The sequence below is a fragment of the Notolepis coatsorum genome (genome assembly GCF_963971535.1).
Source record: "Notolepis coatsorum genome assembly, chromosome: 4".
NCBI lineage: Eukaryota > Metazoa > Chordata > Actinopteri > Aulopiformes > Paralepididae > Notolepis > Notolepis coatsorum.
The window spans coordinates 135,815,415-135,830,064 of record NC_140168.1 but is presented as its reverse complement, the minus strand read 5'-3'; the positions used below and the strand labels follow the sequence as shown (position 1 = coordinate 135,830,064).

Here is a 14,650-nt window from a genome sequence, read left to right as displayed (position 1 = left end):
ACGAGTGGCTGCTGGTCGGTTGGGAGACCTGGAGAGGGGGCCTTGTAGTGTCCATCCTAGGCGGGTCTCGACTGCTGCTGGACAGCCTCTGGGCCCGATGTGGACCCGGTCCGTTGGGACGATGAGGTGTGCGTGGTCGGATCCTATGAGCAGTGTCGGGGTGGCGCCGTCGATGAGCGGTATAGGTAGTTGACGTAGGTGCACGTATTTTTCCATCAGCTTGGGGATGGCGGTCATCTTCTTGAAAGTGTCACATTGAGACAGCCAGTGTTCCTTTTCACAGTACTGGCATACAATCTTCCACTTCTCTTCTCTCAGCTTGGGGATGGGGTAGGTGTACTGTGACAGGCCTATGTCTTGGCTGGTGAAGGCGTTAGTAATCCTATACTGCTTCTCGGGCTGCCCGACTGCTGCGATCGTGAAGGAGACATTTTCACCCTTTATGGTCTTCAGGTCTCGTCTTATAGTACGGATTGTCATTGTTTCTTCGCTCCCCCGCAGACCCAGCCGGGCTGCGGCGGATGCGAGGAGGAGAGTCTTTTCTGACCCATCGTCCAGGACGGCGTAAGTGTCCATGACCTTGTCCTCGTAGCTTAATATCACTCTGACCACTTTCAAGAGCACTCGGGAGCTCCCGCTGCTGGCGGGGTCGATATACATGACGTTCACTCTCGAGCTGCTTGGGGGTACGAGTTTCTTCTTGTTGCTGTCATGTAAGACATCCAAGTGGGCGCCGTCGCACTTGCTGCATTTCTTCTTTAAACGGCACTCGGCTGCCATATGGCTGCGCGCGCAGCGGAAGCAGCGGCGGTTGGCTTTGATCCACTGACTCACCTCGTCAGCGGTCATCTTCTTGAAAGTGTCACATTGAGACAGCCAGTGTTCCTTTTCACAGTACTGGCATACAATCTTCCACTTCTCTTTCGTCGAGGGGGTGTTGTGGTTCTTGTGCTGCGGTACTGACTCGGCTTGGTGCATAACGGTCACCGACCGGCGGTTATCATTAGATCTCCGAGGTCCATCTCTTGGGCTTGGTCCACTCCATACGAACATATCAAGTCGTAGGCTGCTGACTTCCCTCGCGAGGAAGGCGGCCAGGTCTAGGAGGGATGGCTCGGGACCGTCGGGATCACGGTGGTCTCTCTGCCGCCGAAAGCGCTCTTGGCGGGCTGGAGGGAGCTTCTCTAGTATTCGTTCCACATTAGAGTTAGCATATAGTTCGTGTCTCCCTTTCTCCTTTTGGGACCCCAGCATCCCTACCAGGGATTGTACCTTGATAGAGAGGTCATCCAATGCTCTATTGTCTTTGGCTGGGGGGAGACGGTCAATATTTCTTATTTCTTGTATCACGTAGTCCCATATGCGTCCATAACGCTGGTCGAGGGCCACTAGAGCCGCGGAGTATGGGGTGCTTGAGTTGGAATATGCCAGCGCTATATTATGCGCTCTGGGCACCTTGAGATGCTTGAGGAGGATGGCATATTTGTACGACTCATCAGGGACGTCGGACATCATAGTCTCTAAGCACATCCGTAATTCCGTATACTGTGCTCTGTCCTCGTGCGTAAAGTCGGGGAACGTCGGTGTGCCAAGGTACGATGCCATGGATGGCTGGCACATTGGTGAGCGTAGGGGAAGAGGCCTCCTGGGCGAGTCTCCCCGTACATGTTGTCGTGGGCTGGTACTTGGTGGGTACCAGAGGCCGGGTACCCAGGTGCTGTTCCTCGGTGCTGACTGTGCGTCAAACTCACCCGTGAGTTGAGTCGGGGGTTTGTAGCGCAGTGACTCGGGGGTGAAGTCTGGGCTGTACTGGGCCTCCTGGTCCTGAGTACGTTGCTGCTGGTGGGCTTGACTTTTCTCCTCTTCCTCTTCCTCTTCTAGGTCCTGAAGTCTTCTATTCAGTCTCTCGGCGGCGTAGGCCGGTTCTTCCCGGTTGCTGGGTCTCGTATGGACCGGTCGGGGAGGGGGTTCGGAGACGTAGATAGGATCCTTCTGTTGGCCGGGTTCCGGGTCACTTGGTCGGGTAGGGGAAGCTGCCCTAGACCCTTGTCGTGATGATGTCCTGGAGCTCCGTGCGGAGAGAGGGGGTGTCGCCCTGGCAATCAATTGTTCTATTATCTGCGCCTGCAGCCGGTCGCGCTCTGCTTCGTGCTGGGCGTGGGCGGCGTCGCGCTCTGCTTCGCGCTGGGCATGGGCGGCGTCGCGCTGTGCATTGGCGGCGGCGCGCTGTGCATCGGCGCGGCCTCTTTCAATGTTCTCTTCCGTCTGAAGGCGTCTGGTCTCCAGTCTTATGCGGTCGTCTTCACTCCTTTGTTGCGCCTGGAAGCGATCTCGCTCGGTTGCAGAGTGTTCGCGTTCACTAAGGGCTTGCGCTTGGAGTTGCGCGTGAAGGCGCTCTCGTTGGTCTGCAGATTGTTCGCGCTCGCTCGTCTGTTGAGCCTGAAGGCGCTCTCTTTCCATGGTAGAGTGTTCGCGCTCACTTAGTTGTTGCGCCCGGAGGCGCTCTTGTTCCATGGAAGAATGTTCGCGCTCGCTAAGCGTCTGTGCTTGAAGTCGATCGCGTTCACTCTGAAGTCGGTCGCGTTCGGTGGAGGCTGTCAGGGTGGCGATGAAGGCCTGCGCCAGCATCTGGTCCGCCTCGCTGGGGGATGACACTGACGGAGGTGATCGGCTTCTGACAGTGCTAGTTGGAGATCTGTTCTCCTGGCGCGCCCCGAGGTCCATCTCCTGGGCGCGCTTCTCTTCTGGTGGTGTGTCGGGTTCTGTCCCTGGAGTGCTTTCTTTATCCTGGAGCTCTCCGGGGACTATTGACGTTGTCTGGGGGTATAGTCATGTCATGTCCCCCCTGGTCCCCCCCGTGAGCTTGGTCAGTTTCGTTAGAACCCACTGGGGTCTCTACTGGCAGGGTCGCCTGGTCGGTAGGATTTGACATGCTTTGACTATCCGCTTTATCCGCATTTAACGTCTGTTTAAAGCTAGGTATTAGACTGACAGCGTATTCCTCCAGATAGGGAGGTGGCTGACGTTTGCGCTGCGGGCGTTCTAGCTTGGGAGAGCCACTTGGGGAGTGTTCACCGCTGGCCATGGTTAATATCAATATTATATTAAATATTACACTGATACCCTCCGGCTCGAAGGACCAATTGTAACTGAGGGGTACAATTCCCTGACTGTATTGAAGAGTATGGTATATTAAACCACTACTAGTTATGTACTTTAATTACTGGCCATACAGTACATGAATATATATGGTGAACACCCACACAAGAATACGGCAATGACACATAAAGTACTATTTAGAGGGTATTTATTATTATCAAGCAACGTTAGGTTACAGATTGAGAATTATGCTCGCGCTTGTATGGCGAAGAACCCACGTAAAGTAAGTCAAGAGCGTAAGTCAATGAGAATAGTATGAATACTAAGATGGGTCTAAACTGACGCCACCTGTGGCATAGCAATTACATAGGGCACACTAGTACAAGCTGGAGACACTGGGGGGTTCCCTCCGGGTGTAAGGCCGGCCGGGGTAGAGGAATGTTCGGGTACAAAGTCTGGGTCAACGAGGAATAACGAGGTTCCAGATACAGGAGCCAGTGCAGTACTCCCTTGATCAGTAGACAAAGCAACAGCTATAATCCAGTATGCTCGACAGCATGGAAGACAGCTAGCCAGCCTCTTCCTAGAGGCGGGCTCGAGTGATGATCCTCACGGGGGGTAGATCCCAAACGATAGTGGGGTCGACGGTTCTCTGCTCCAGCAGTCACGGTACCAAAGCAATATAATCCAACCAGAAAAGGTTCTGCAGTCACCGGTGTAGGTTCTCCGGTGTACATATCCAACGGTTCTCGTCTAGGACTCCTCGGGTGGGGGCACGAGTTTAGGCCGCCCAGCCTGGATAAGTGCACTAGCTATATACACGATGAACCGGTGGTAATGCTGGTCACTGAAGAACGGTAGCCGCACGATACACTATAAATGATAGACCATTACTTCACATTAGAATAAGTCGAACTCAACGTTACTGCGTTAAACTCTGACACTTTAGCAATCTATTCGCACGCGGTTCTCAAGGCTCTATTTAGAGGCAAAGTTGCTCACTTCACTGCACGTTGTCTCGTGGTGAAGGCATCAAGGTTTTAGAAGACAAGTGCTGCTGTGTACACCTGCGCCGTATTTATACGTAAGGTGAATTATCTAGTGCCAACCTCAGTTCTGTCTCGTATTACTGCGCAGACCCTGGACATGTTGAGACATGCCCGGAGTTGCCTTTGAACTTGCCGTTGGGGGCTCGGTCGTTGGCGCCTAGGGGTCGCTGTCCAATAGGAGAGCGAATATTACTCTGGTTTGTACCCAGGTAAAGGGATATTCCGTGTATATATACAAATAATATACAAGGGATATCAAACGATATACAAATATTATACAAGGGATCTCAAGCAATAAATATATATATTCGGTTTAATCTGACCCTTTGTAACAATAATAATAATAATAAACTTAATTTGGATAGAACCTTTCATACAAGAATTGCAGCAAAAAATTGGGAGATCAAGAGCAATGCATAAAGTGCAGACATAAAATAAGCATCAGCAAAATAGACAAAGTCAAGATAAGGCATAGAACATTAAATCACATAGTTTTTCATATTAGCATCTAACTATCTTAACTCATTGGATGCCAGAGGTCGCTGTGGGCGTATGGCCGTGTGTGCCAGCGCTGTAATGAAATGGGGGTACATGCCGGTGTTTGTAGTGCTAAAACTATATTAAATATTATAGCTATGGATCTAATGATATTGTCAATTGTCATTGAGTTTCTTCCGGTCAAGATGCAAAAAACAGATATTTTTTTCATCAATACATTCCCGTTTTATACCGTGGTGAATATGAGTATAGTTTTAGAGTAATTCTGTGTAATCCCAGGAAACTCTGCCAAACAGCGTTTTAGTGCATTTCACTATAATTCGTGCCATTCCGCGCCTGGATCAATAATCAATCTGAAATCAACGTTAGATTATCGGTATTATGTTTCATCATGGATGCATGAAAGGGGGGGGGGGGGGCAGGAAGCCGCCCCTCCGTGCTTTTATCGCAACCAACGGAACACGCCACACACACACACCGACACACGCTCCGATTGCAGGGAAAGAATTATCGGATCAACGCAAGATTGATAACATATAGCCCTTACCTTGTCTATGATGTACTGCAAAAAGAATAATCCAATTATTATCGCAATCGTGTTTCCAACGTAATCCAGTATTGAACATGAACGGGGGGGTGACCCTCGTCGATGCATCCGTTATAACCGCTTGCCCTGCCCGAGTATTTAGATCCCGCCCGCACGCCGCAGCTCAGCCCAGACACCAAATCGTTTCAAATGGAGTGCAATAGCGGCCGCAAGGCGTTAGGCGGCGGTATTGGACTTTTGCGATATCAGACCCATCCCCAGTGATAACACACAGCTGCCTGCATGTTTATGAATGGAAATAGCGAATGAAAGAAATAACGATCCAATAACGAGTATACAAGTATACCTTTCCGTTCCCCGACGTGCGATTGCCTAAATCACTATGGCAACAGATCAGAAAGTTTGAACCTGGTCGAGGGCAGGGTTAAGTTCAGTTAGCTGGATAACCTGCATGGCCACACCCTCGCAAAGAAATGCCAGCTCGCTTCCTGAAATAATCCTCACAGTCTAGATCCCATTATACCATTCTGAATTATGTTTTTGTGCTTCGTTTTTCTAGAGGAGGCTTTTAAAATGTAAAATAATATACCTAAAATTCAGCCTATAGATTAACTTTGTCTTAAATAATGCACGTCATATACGGATACGGTGCTTGCGCGTCGCGATACACACTATATGGTTATTTTAATAACGTGGAGCATTGCAAATGTGAATCCTGCTGGGATATTTTTAATGAATGGGCATTTGACTCTGATTCGTTTCATATTCTTCGCTGTTGATGTATTTGCTTAACGGAGCGCCCGGATTGTGTTTCATTCAGCATAAATTGAAGCGTCTTTATGCGTGGACTGTGGATATGAATTACGACTAATCTGAATCTGTGGATTGTTGAATTGTATCACTGTCACTCACACGTTATTGTGATATTGTAACTGGGATTAATATGTCTCATGAGATGCGCTGTTTGACGGATTTGAGAAATTGAATGAGCCTTTGGCGTTTTGATGAATGAATTTGAGAAAATGCATTTATCTGTTCAAGCACTGTTATCTGATGATGAACATGAGGTGTCACTGGTATAAACCAAAGGTTAATCAATTCAATGCATGTATGGATGATGTCCGAAACAGATTAAAACCTGATTAATCGTGAAACTGTATAGCCTCCCTCCAAGCCTCTCTGACACGTTATTTTGGGGGTCGCGCCTTGAAAACTTTGGGAACCATGTATTTATATATAAAGTACATGATACCTAAGCCAAGCGCATACAGTACAGATATCCTCATAAGTATCTATTCATTCGTATCAATTAGATACTCTTTGGGCTTGTTTGTATCTACTTATTCTGAAAGAGTTCAACTAATTATTTTTGCTAGCAAGATCTCATTCGATTATTCATTCCATTAAAGAAATATAATCTGATTGATTGGGGTAATGAGGGACTTAACATTAGCCTATAGATTATGCATTTAACTTGTCTGCGAGGCTATTGAGCCGTACTGTATTGTACCCATTCTGCAATCTGCTGTTAATAAAGTTTTCAATCAATCAATCAATCAATGCCGTTAGAAAATCAGGATTTCTGCGATCAACACCTGCTGTCTTTTCAGGTGAGGAGGCCGCGCGCACATATCCTGAGTATCAAGTCTGGTTCGAATTAACGAGACTGAATCAGCGTTCGAGGAACAGGGAAAGCCTGGATTCAAACATCGGGTTAATTGAATCTGGATAATGGGACTTTTGATCGACTTAGTTGAACCAGGTACAGGGAATAGGGCCCTGCTGTGGTCTTATATTCAGACCAATATGGTAATTTTAGACAGATGTAGACAGACAAGACGCAGAGGATCAGTGGCCCCTACATGTAGAGTTCAGCACTAGAGAGCATGTGATCAGTGGCCCCTACATGTAGAGGTCAGCACTAGAGGTCATGTGATCAGTGGCCCCTACAGGTCGCAGAGGTCAGCACTAGAGAGCATGCCCACCACAAAGCCTGCATAGAGGGGCTGGGTGAAGGTGGTCTGGACTCTGTGCAGCAGGACGAGGCTGCTGTCAGCAGAGACACTGTAGAAGGACAGAGTCCCCGCGCTGTGGTCCAGGTACAGCCCCATCCTGGAGGACTGAGGGTCAGGTATGCTGGTCTCCACCTTATTGTGTCTGAAGGTGCAACCACCCTTATCTGAGCACTCCAAACTCCAGGACTTGTCATTGTATCCGAATGCGTAATCGTGAACCTCCCCCGTTCTCTTTATGTCCTTGTACGAGACCGCGGCGTCGATCCAGCCGTGCCAGTCCGCCTCCCAGTAACAGCGGCCGGTCAGACCCTCTCGGCAAAGCACCTGCCACCTGTCGGTGAATCTCTCCGGGTGATCGAGATACGGCATGTTTTGCATGACGTGTTCCGCCGCTCTGTTCTGGTTGTACAGACGCAGCTCCCGGTGTGCCGTGTTCGGGTTGAACGCGAGCCGGCGGTAATCTGGGGAGGCAACAGCAGAGCAGCTCGAGATTAAATGAAAGAAAGAAATAGATCCCAGGTCATCATGTCTTTGAGGAATTCCTGAAAGAGTTTCTGCAGCTCTCTATTTATTATTTAGTCTCTTTATGGATCAAAACTCACAAGCCACCTATAGCAAACTGAGAAGGAGCCTGTGGATTACTTGTAAAGGTTATATTTGAACAGGGTTTGAAAAGAAAACAATACCCACAATGTAGGAAGTCAGATCTGGTCCTGGGCAGATCTGGTCCTGCTTTCACTGTGGACACAACGATTCTACTGTTAGCATTATGTTCACTGCTTTCACTGTGTGGACACAACGATTCTACTGTTAGCATTATGTTCACTGCTTTCACTGTGTGGACAACGATTCTACTGTTAGCATTATGTTCACTGCTTTCACTGTGTGGACACAACAATTCTACTGTTAGCATTATGTTCACTGCTTTCACTGTGTGGACAACGATTCTACTGTTAGCATTATGTTCACTGCTTTCACTGTGTGAGAGAGATTACAAATGCAGCTTCTGTCAGACCTTATAAGGAAAGTTTGATTGATTGTAGCCACGCCCCTTTTTGAGATGATTTATGACCCCATAAGTCCCGCCCCCTTCTCTGATTGGTCGAGGATTCAAGGAGGCGGGACATCCGGTTTCGAGGGGAGGGACATCCGGTTTAGGAGGGGAGGGACATCTGGTTACGGAAGGGGAGGAGTTTAAAAAAAAAACGAAATAATTTTTTTTTTCATTTTTTTTTCAAAATAAAAGTTCTTCAAAATAAAAGATTCAAAAATAAGTATTTTTTTATTGTCAAAAATAAAAGATTCAAACGTTTTTTTTTTTCAGATTTTATTTGTGTATTCCAAGGTTTTCAGATTAAACATTTCACAATATGTATTTGTGTATTCCAAAAGTCTTAAGAAAGATACAATATCTTCACAATATGTATATGTGTATTCCAAGGTTTACAGATTAAACATTTAAAGTGTGTGTGGTTTAAGTTACAGAATTAAGAATAAGTGTATATGTTCAGAATGTATATGTGGGGGTATATTTTTTAAGCAAAAATACAATATGTATATCTTCAGAATAAAATACAATTTGTGTATTCCAATTGCCAAATGTAAAATACAATGTATTATTCTTCAGAAATGTTCAATAGCCGTTCTATCAGTATGCTGTTTGTGAGTAGAAAGTGCTTTCTTCCAAATGGTGTGTGTGTGTGTAGAAAGAATTCTCCCCATGCTGTGTGTGTCTCCACTCCGTAGGGTGAAATGACGCTCTGGAGGTTCACTGCAGTTCTGAAACTGTCACGATTCTGAAAGTGACACCCCCTTAGCTGTCATAGAAGTGGAGAGAATGAAGATAGCGAATGGGATGGCTCAAAAGTGCCGTATTCAGCTTCTGTCAAGTCCAAAAGATTTACGACGTGTCTTACTTCCCCCTTTCTGCAGAGGCGTGTGTGTCTGGGTGTGTGTGTGTGTGTGTGTGTATGTTTGTGTGATTATTTAAAAAAAAAAAAATTACAAATGTAATGTGCCTATATTTTTTTGGTTTCATATGGAAGAGTGTGTTTAAGCAAAAGTCTAAATAAAAAGAAAATACAAATGTAAGTGAATAATAGGCTGATTTGTTTGAAAAAGAGTGATAACTTGTAAATAGGGGTTCTAACTAACCACAATAAGTATGTATGTATGTATGTATGTATGTATGTATGTATGTATGTATGTATGTATGTATGTATGTATGTATGTATGTATGTATGTATGTATGTATGTATGTATGTATGTATGTATGTATGTATGTATGTATGTATGGATGGATGTATGTATGTATGTATGGATGTATGTATGTATGTATGGATGTATGTATGTATGTATGTATGTATGTGTGATTATTTTTGTTATATTTTAGTTTCATGGATAAAGACATTTGTGTTTAAGCAAAAGAAAATTACATATGTGTCTATAAAGTGTAGAATATCATAATCTTTAGACATTTGTGTTTAAGCAAAAGAAAATTACAAATGTGTCTATAAAGTGTAGAATATCACAATCTTTAGACACTTGTGTTCGGAAAATATAAGTGTAGATCAAATATATGGGTGTTACAGCATGGTGTAATGCCAACGGGAGACAGGGCTAGTGTTTAAGTTATATGCTTGGAGGCTAAATTCTGCAAGATGGTTGCCTCTCAAGGGTGGGGGGCTGATTACAAACACTGTTGTAAAACCGGTGAAGCGTTTTATTTAAAAAATAGATTTTTTTAAAAAGGCTGCATTACAGTGTTTTTTGTATTATTCACATTAATTATTACACATATATTACACTATATATGATAGCTTAAAAGAGTGGGGGTGAAAATATAAAGTGCTGAAAATATCTGTCTGTGACGATCTCAGTGTGTGTGAGGGGTGTGAACAGGGGTCCTGTTAGGTGTCAAAACACAGCATGGGGCGTGAAGTTTAGGGGACAGGCAAACTCAGATGAATATTGTTACACAGCTGACAGAGTTGTAATACCAACTATTTGACAGTTTGGGACATGGTGGTGATTCTTATTTCTTATTTCGTAAAACTAATACAATGTTGACTGGAAAATGAGTATTTGACAAGGTTAAGAGGTTACAGATCAGAGAAAGACTTTAGTCTTGTTTACATCAGAGCCCCCCATTTTCAATTAATCAGGGCCTATATGACATACAGATAGACTGTAATGCTACATCGATACATTTAGGACATAGCAGATTACAAATACACCAATGTTTGTGATAACTTGTAAGGATGTGTCTGTCCAAGCTGTTTCAATAGGGTATTTCATGTCTTAAATTAAGACTTATTTATGGATATAGATCACTTCAAAGCCTGAATGTCCATATACTGTATCAATGCTAAGCCTAAATTTTTAGGTCAACTTCCCCTTTTTAGCACGGTTGAAACCTTACCAACATAACATCAAACCCTATTTATATGTCACAGTACCACTGAAAATAGCATCGAGTTACCAAAGGAAGAGGGAGGGATGGCAGTACCCAGCCTACAAGATTATTATTATGCAGCGCAACTGAGAGCAGTGACGTGCTGGTGTAACGACAAATATGAGGCAAGATGGAAAGACATTGAAAAAGAAGGGGAGGGATACAAGGTACAAGCTCTGGTGGGAGATAGGGAACTGTTCAAAGAAAAAGAGGGACTGTTAGATCCTATCACCAAATGCACCTTGACCATATGGAGTAGTAAAAACACACAAATTAGAGAAGCAGTCAGGGGTTCTGAGATGGATAGCACATGACAAGAGATTCAAACCAGGGAGGCTGGACCATGGATTCAGGAGGTGGGAGAGGGTGGGGGGCAACAGCGATATGCAAAATGATAGAGAAGGGGGAAATGCAAACACTACAAAAATTAAAGGAGAACTTTGGACTAGAAAACAGGGACCACTTCAGATATCTACAGATTAGAGATTACTATAATAAAGAAATAAGAGGGGACAAGGAAGAAGAACAGAATGGAATAATTAGGATGATAGTAAGGGCATACGAAGGAGGGAAAGGAAGGGTAATATCAGCACTGTACCGGGCTATAATGACCAGCAAGGGACACACGACCGATTATATAAGGGAGAAATGGGAGAGAGAACTAGAGATAGGAATAACAGGGAAGGAATGGGGGAACATATGCGAGGTGCAACATTCAACAACAGGATCGAGGATATGGAAAGAGTTTGGATGGAAAAACATAATCAGATTCTTTATAACCCCAGAGCTGAAGGGAAAATATGCACCAACACAAAGAACATGCTGGAGGATGTGTGGGAAGGAGGGGGCAAATCACACACACATATTCTGGGGATGTCAGAAGCTGAAGGGGTATTGGGATGAGATAGGGGAAGCAATGATCAGAATATTAGGATACGGGATACCACAAACAGGACTGGTGCTTTACTTAGGAGACCTGACACACGAGGGAATACAAGGGGGGGACAAATATTTAATAAAGATAATGTTGATAGCGGCCAGAAAAGCAATAACAAGACTGTGGTACAAAGAAGACCCACCGACAATAGCACAATGGGTAGGAATAGTGTTGGAGATACAGGATATGGAGAGGATAACACACATGCTGAGGTTACAGGAAGAAAAATTTGGAGAAAGATGGGGAAAGTGGGAGGATTACAAGGGGAACGAAAACGACATCACAGAGGAAGAACCAAATGCATCACAAGAGGGCGAAGGGTAAAGGAGGAAAGAGGTTCAAGGAGGGTCTCTGAACCCATGTCACACACTTTTGACTTAGTTAGCATTTTCTGATTTTATTTTTTATTTTTTTGGGTATTACAATTGTATTATATTTTTTGTACTTTAATATTTATGTCTGTTTAACAATGTTGTATTATGGGTTCCATTTTTGTGTAAGTGTTGTTTGTCTATAAATGTTAATAAAAATGTAAGTTTAAAAAAAAGAAAATAGCATCGAGTTAAGGAAAAGGCCTTCAGCTGATAGCTAGGCCGGTAAAGGCCTTTTTTCAAAATAAAAAACTTTGAAACTGTAGACCATCAATACCTTCCATCTTTTTTTTACCCCCGACAAAACCCATCAATATAGTTTGTTCCACCTCAAATGTAATGTTCAAAAAATATGTCTCAGTAAGCGTTCTGTGTATTTTTAGGTGTTTCTTGTTGCTGTCAATTGGAACCAGGTCTAGCTAAGAAAGGGGATCTATGATCTCAAATGAATACAGGGTAAACAACTTTCATGCAAGAATGCACTTCTAATGTGCTACACACGAGTAATTCAGCCATAATATTTGCAAATAGTATTCTTCTAAACAGTGTATTACAAATACAGTGTATTTGTATTATATCAATGTCATATGAAAACATGTTGCAGGATATTTAGCAGAAACTAGGGTAAATGTACTTTGATGCATGTAAAAACTTCATACAGCTTCATACAGAAGTACAGAATACTTTTATACAATATGCTTCTATCTGCTACGCGTTCTGTTATTTTATGAAATAAATTGGTATAGCATGTAAAACTAGAAGTAACGTAGACACAATGTTCGGTGTAGAATAAAAGTAACTGAGTTACCATACAATATACTATGCAATACTAATATACAAGGTAGAATTTAGGCATAATTTATAACAATGTGTACACAGGTATGGGCTGCAGTGCAAATCCAATACCAATAAATATAAAGTGTGTTTAGGTATTCTAAAGTGTGGAGAGTGGGTGATGCATTGGGTTGTTAGTTTTAAGTGAATGTGTGCGTTTGGATGTGTCAGATGTGTGTGAAAGTTCCCAGCACTATGCAGGGTTTTACATAGGCTACTAACAAAAACAATGTATGGTAGAACCTTACAAATATGATTTGATCAAGGTCCTAACAAATGATAAAATGGTTAACTGACATTTTTAACCATAAAAAAGAGAGTTAGAAATGGGGGTTAGTAAACTCTACAGGGGACCTACACCTCTGGGGTAATGGTATTGTTGACATTTCGAAGTCTTAATGGGTTCCCACTTCTCAGACCTGAAGATAGTTGCACCACTGGATAATGTGTATTATTACTAGGATTAACTTAGAATCATTCAAAACAATTATTACATCTTGAGGTAGAAAGAAACGCAGTTGTGTATTTACATTTACATTTACATTTAGTCATTTAGCTGACGCTTTTATCCAAAGCGACTTACAAGTTCTGTACGACAAGCCATCAGGAAGGGCACAACTCTATCAGCTGAGTAACAATGTTCATCAAAGTGTTGAGTGCTACAGTGTAGGTTAGTTTATTAGGACAAGTGCATGACAGTATGGTTAGTTAGGGTTAGATTTTTTTTTTTTTTTTTTTTTTTTTTAGATAATGGTTGAAGAAGTGCGTTTTTAGTCGACGGCGAAAGATTGGACGTGTTTCGGCTGTCCTAACTGGGGTGGGTAGTTCATTCCACCATTGTGGGGCAAGGACTGAGAATAGGCGACTTCTCTTTGATGACCCTCCCGGAGCTTGGATAGGAGTAGGTCTGAGGCGGCCAGAAGATGCAGAGCGTAGGGGTCTTGAGGGTGTGTAGTTAGAGACCATTGACCGGAGGTAGGCGGGAGCAGTTCCCTTTGCCGCACGGTATGCTAGGTCGAGGGCCTTGAAGCAGATTCGTGCAGCAATGGGGAGCCAGTGCAGGTCCCTAAGAAGTGGGGTGACATGGGCCGACTTCGGTAGGTTTGAGATCAGGCGGGCCGCTGCGTTCTGAATGAGTTGAAGAGGCTTAGTGGCAGTGGCCGGGAGGCCAGCGAGCAGTGCGTTGCAGTAGTTGAGGCGGGAGATGACTGTTGATTGGACGAGGAGTTGGGTATTATAAAAAATTTATTAAAAATATTACAGATCATGTTGGCATAAAAACATTACATTCCAGAAATCAAAACAATCATCTCTCCGTGGGGAAACATTATTAGTGGTATGATATATTCGACATGAATCCCCCTACATTCAGGTAGAGGTTCTCGATATTATTCTAGAGGGGTTCCGTAATACGATTGAGGGAGTTGTGGGAATGCAGACATGAATTTTACTATAGCGATGAAGACTGCGGCATCATCTATCTCGGGGAAATCTGAATGTATATCCATATTCATTGCTATCAGACAATTACTATTCTTAACTGTTTTGAACTCGAAAAGCAGTCCTTCACAGATTCCTTGCAGCCGCGTTGATGTTGGGATGGGTAAACCCGCACGGCCAAGTAGGCTGGCTATTACCGGTATTAGTGGGGGGCTCCATAGTAATACAGGGCATCCTTGAAGAAACATACATGATGTCTATGACAAGGGTGTCTAACGCTACAGCCGTAGCAGTTCATGGTGAGATGTCGATCGATACAAGACCTCAGTATTTCGGTCATAACTATTTAATATTAGCTATCATTAGATAGTCCAGAAAGCCGGTTCTCTCGTCAACCATTACAGGG

At 44.0% G+C, this 14,650-nt stretch overlaps 2 protein-coding genes across 2 annotated transcripts in view; one reads left to right on the top strand and one right to left on the bottom strand.

Annotated features, from left to right (window-relative positions):
• Positions 1 to 14,650, top strand: part of LOC311226705 (zeta-sarcoglycan-like) — a gene marked incomplete at both ends in the record, with an annotated part of 330,059 nt that overhangs the window by 211,195 nt on the left and 104,214 nt on the right. The gene's annotated exons all lie outside the window — the stretch shown is intronic.
• LOC311227572 (tripartite motif-containing protein 16-like) overlaps positions 7,140 to 14,650 on the bottom strand; it is a gene marked incomplete at both ends in the record, with an annotated part of 64,372 nt that continues 56,861 nt past the window's right edge. The window contains one exon of the mRNA XM_084313292.1: positions 7,140 to 7,669. Coding sequence (XP_084169418.1) covers positions 7,140 to 7,669 — 530 coding nt within the window. The remainder of the gene's footprint in view (positions 7,670 to 14,650) is intronic.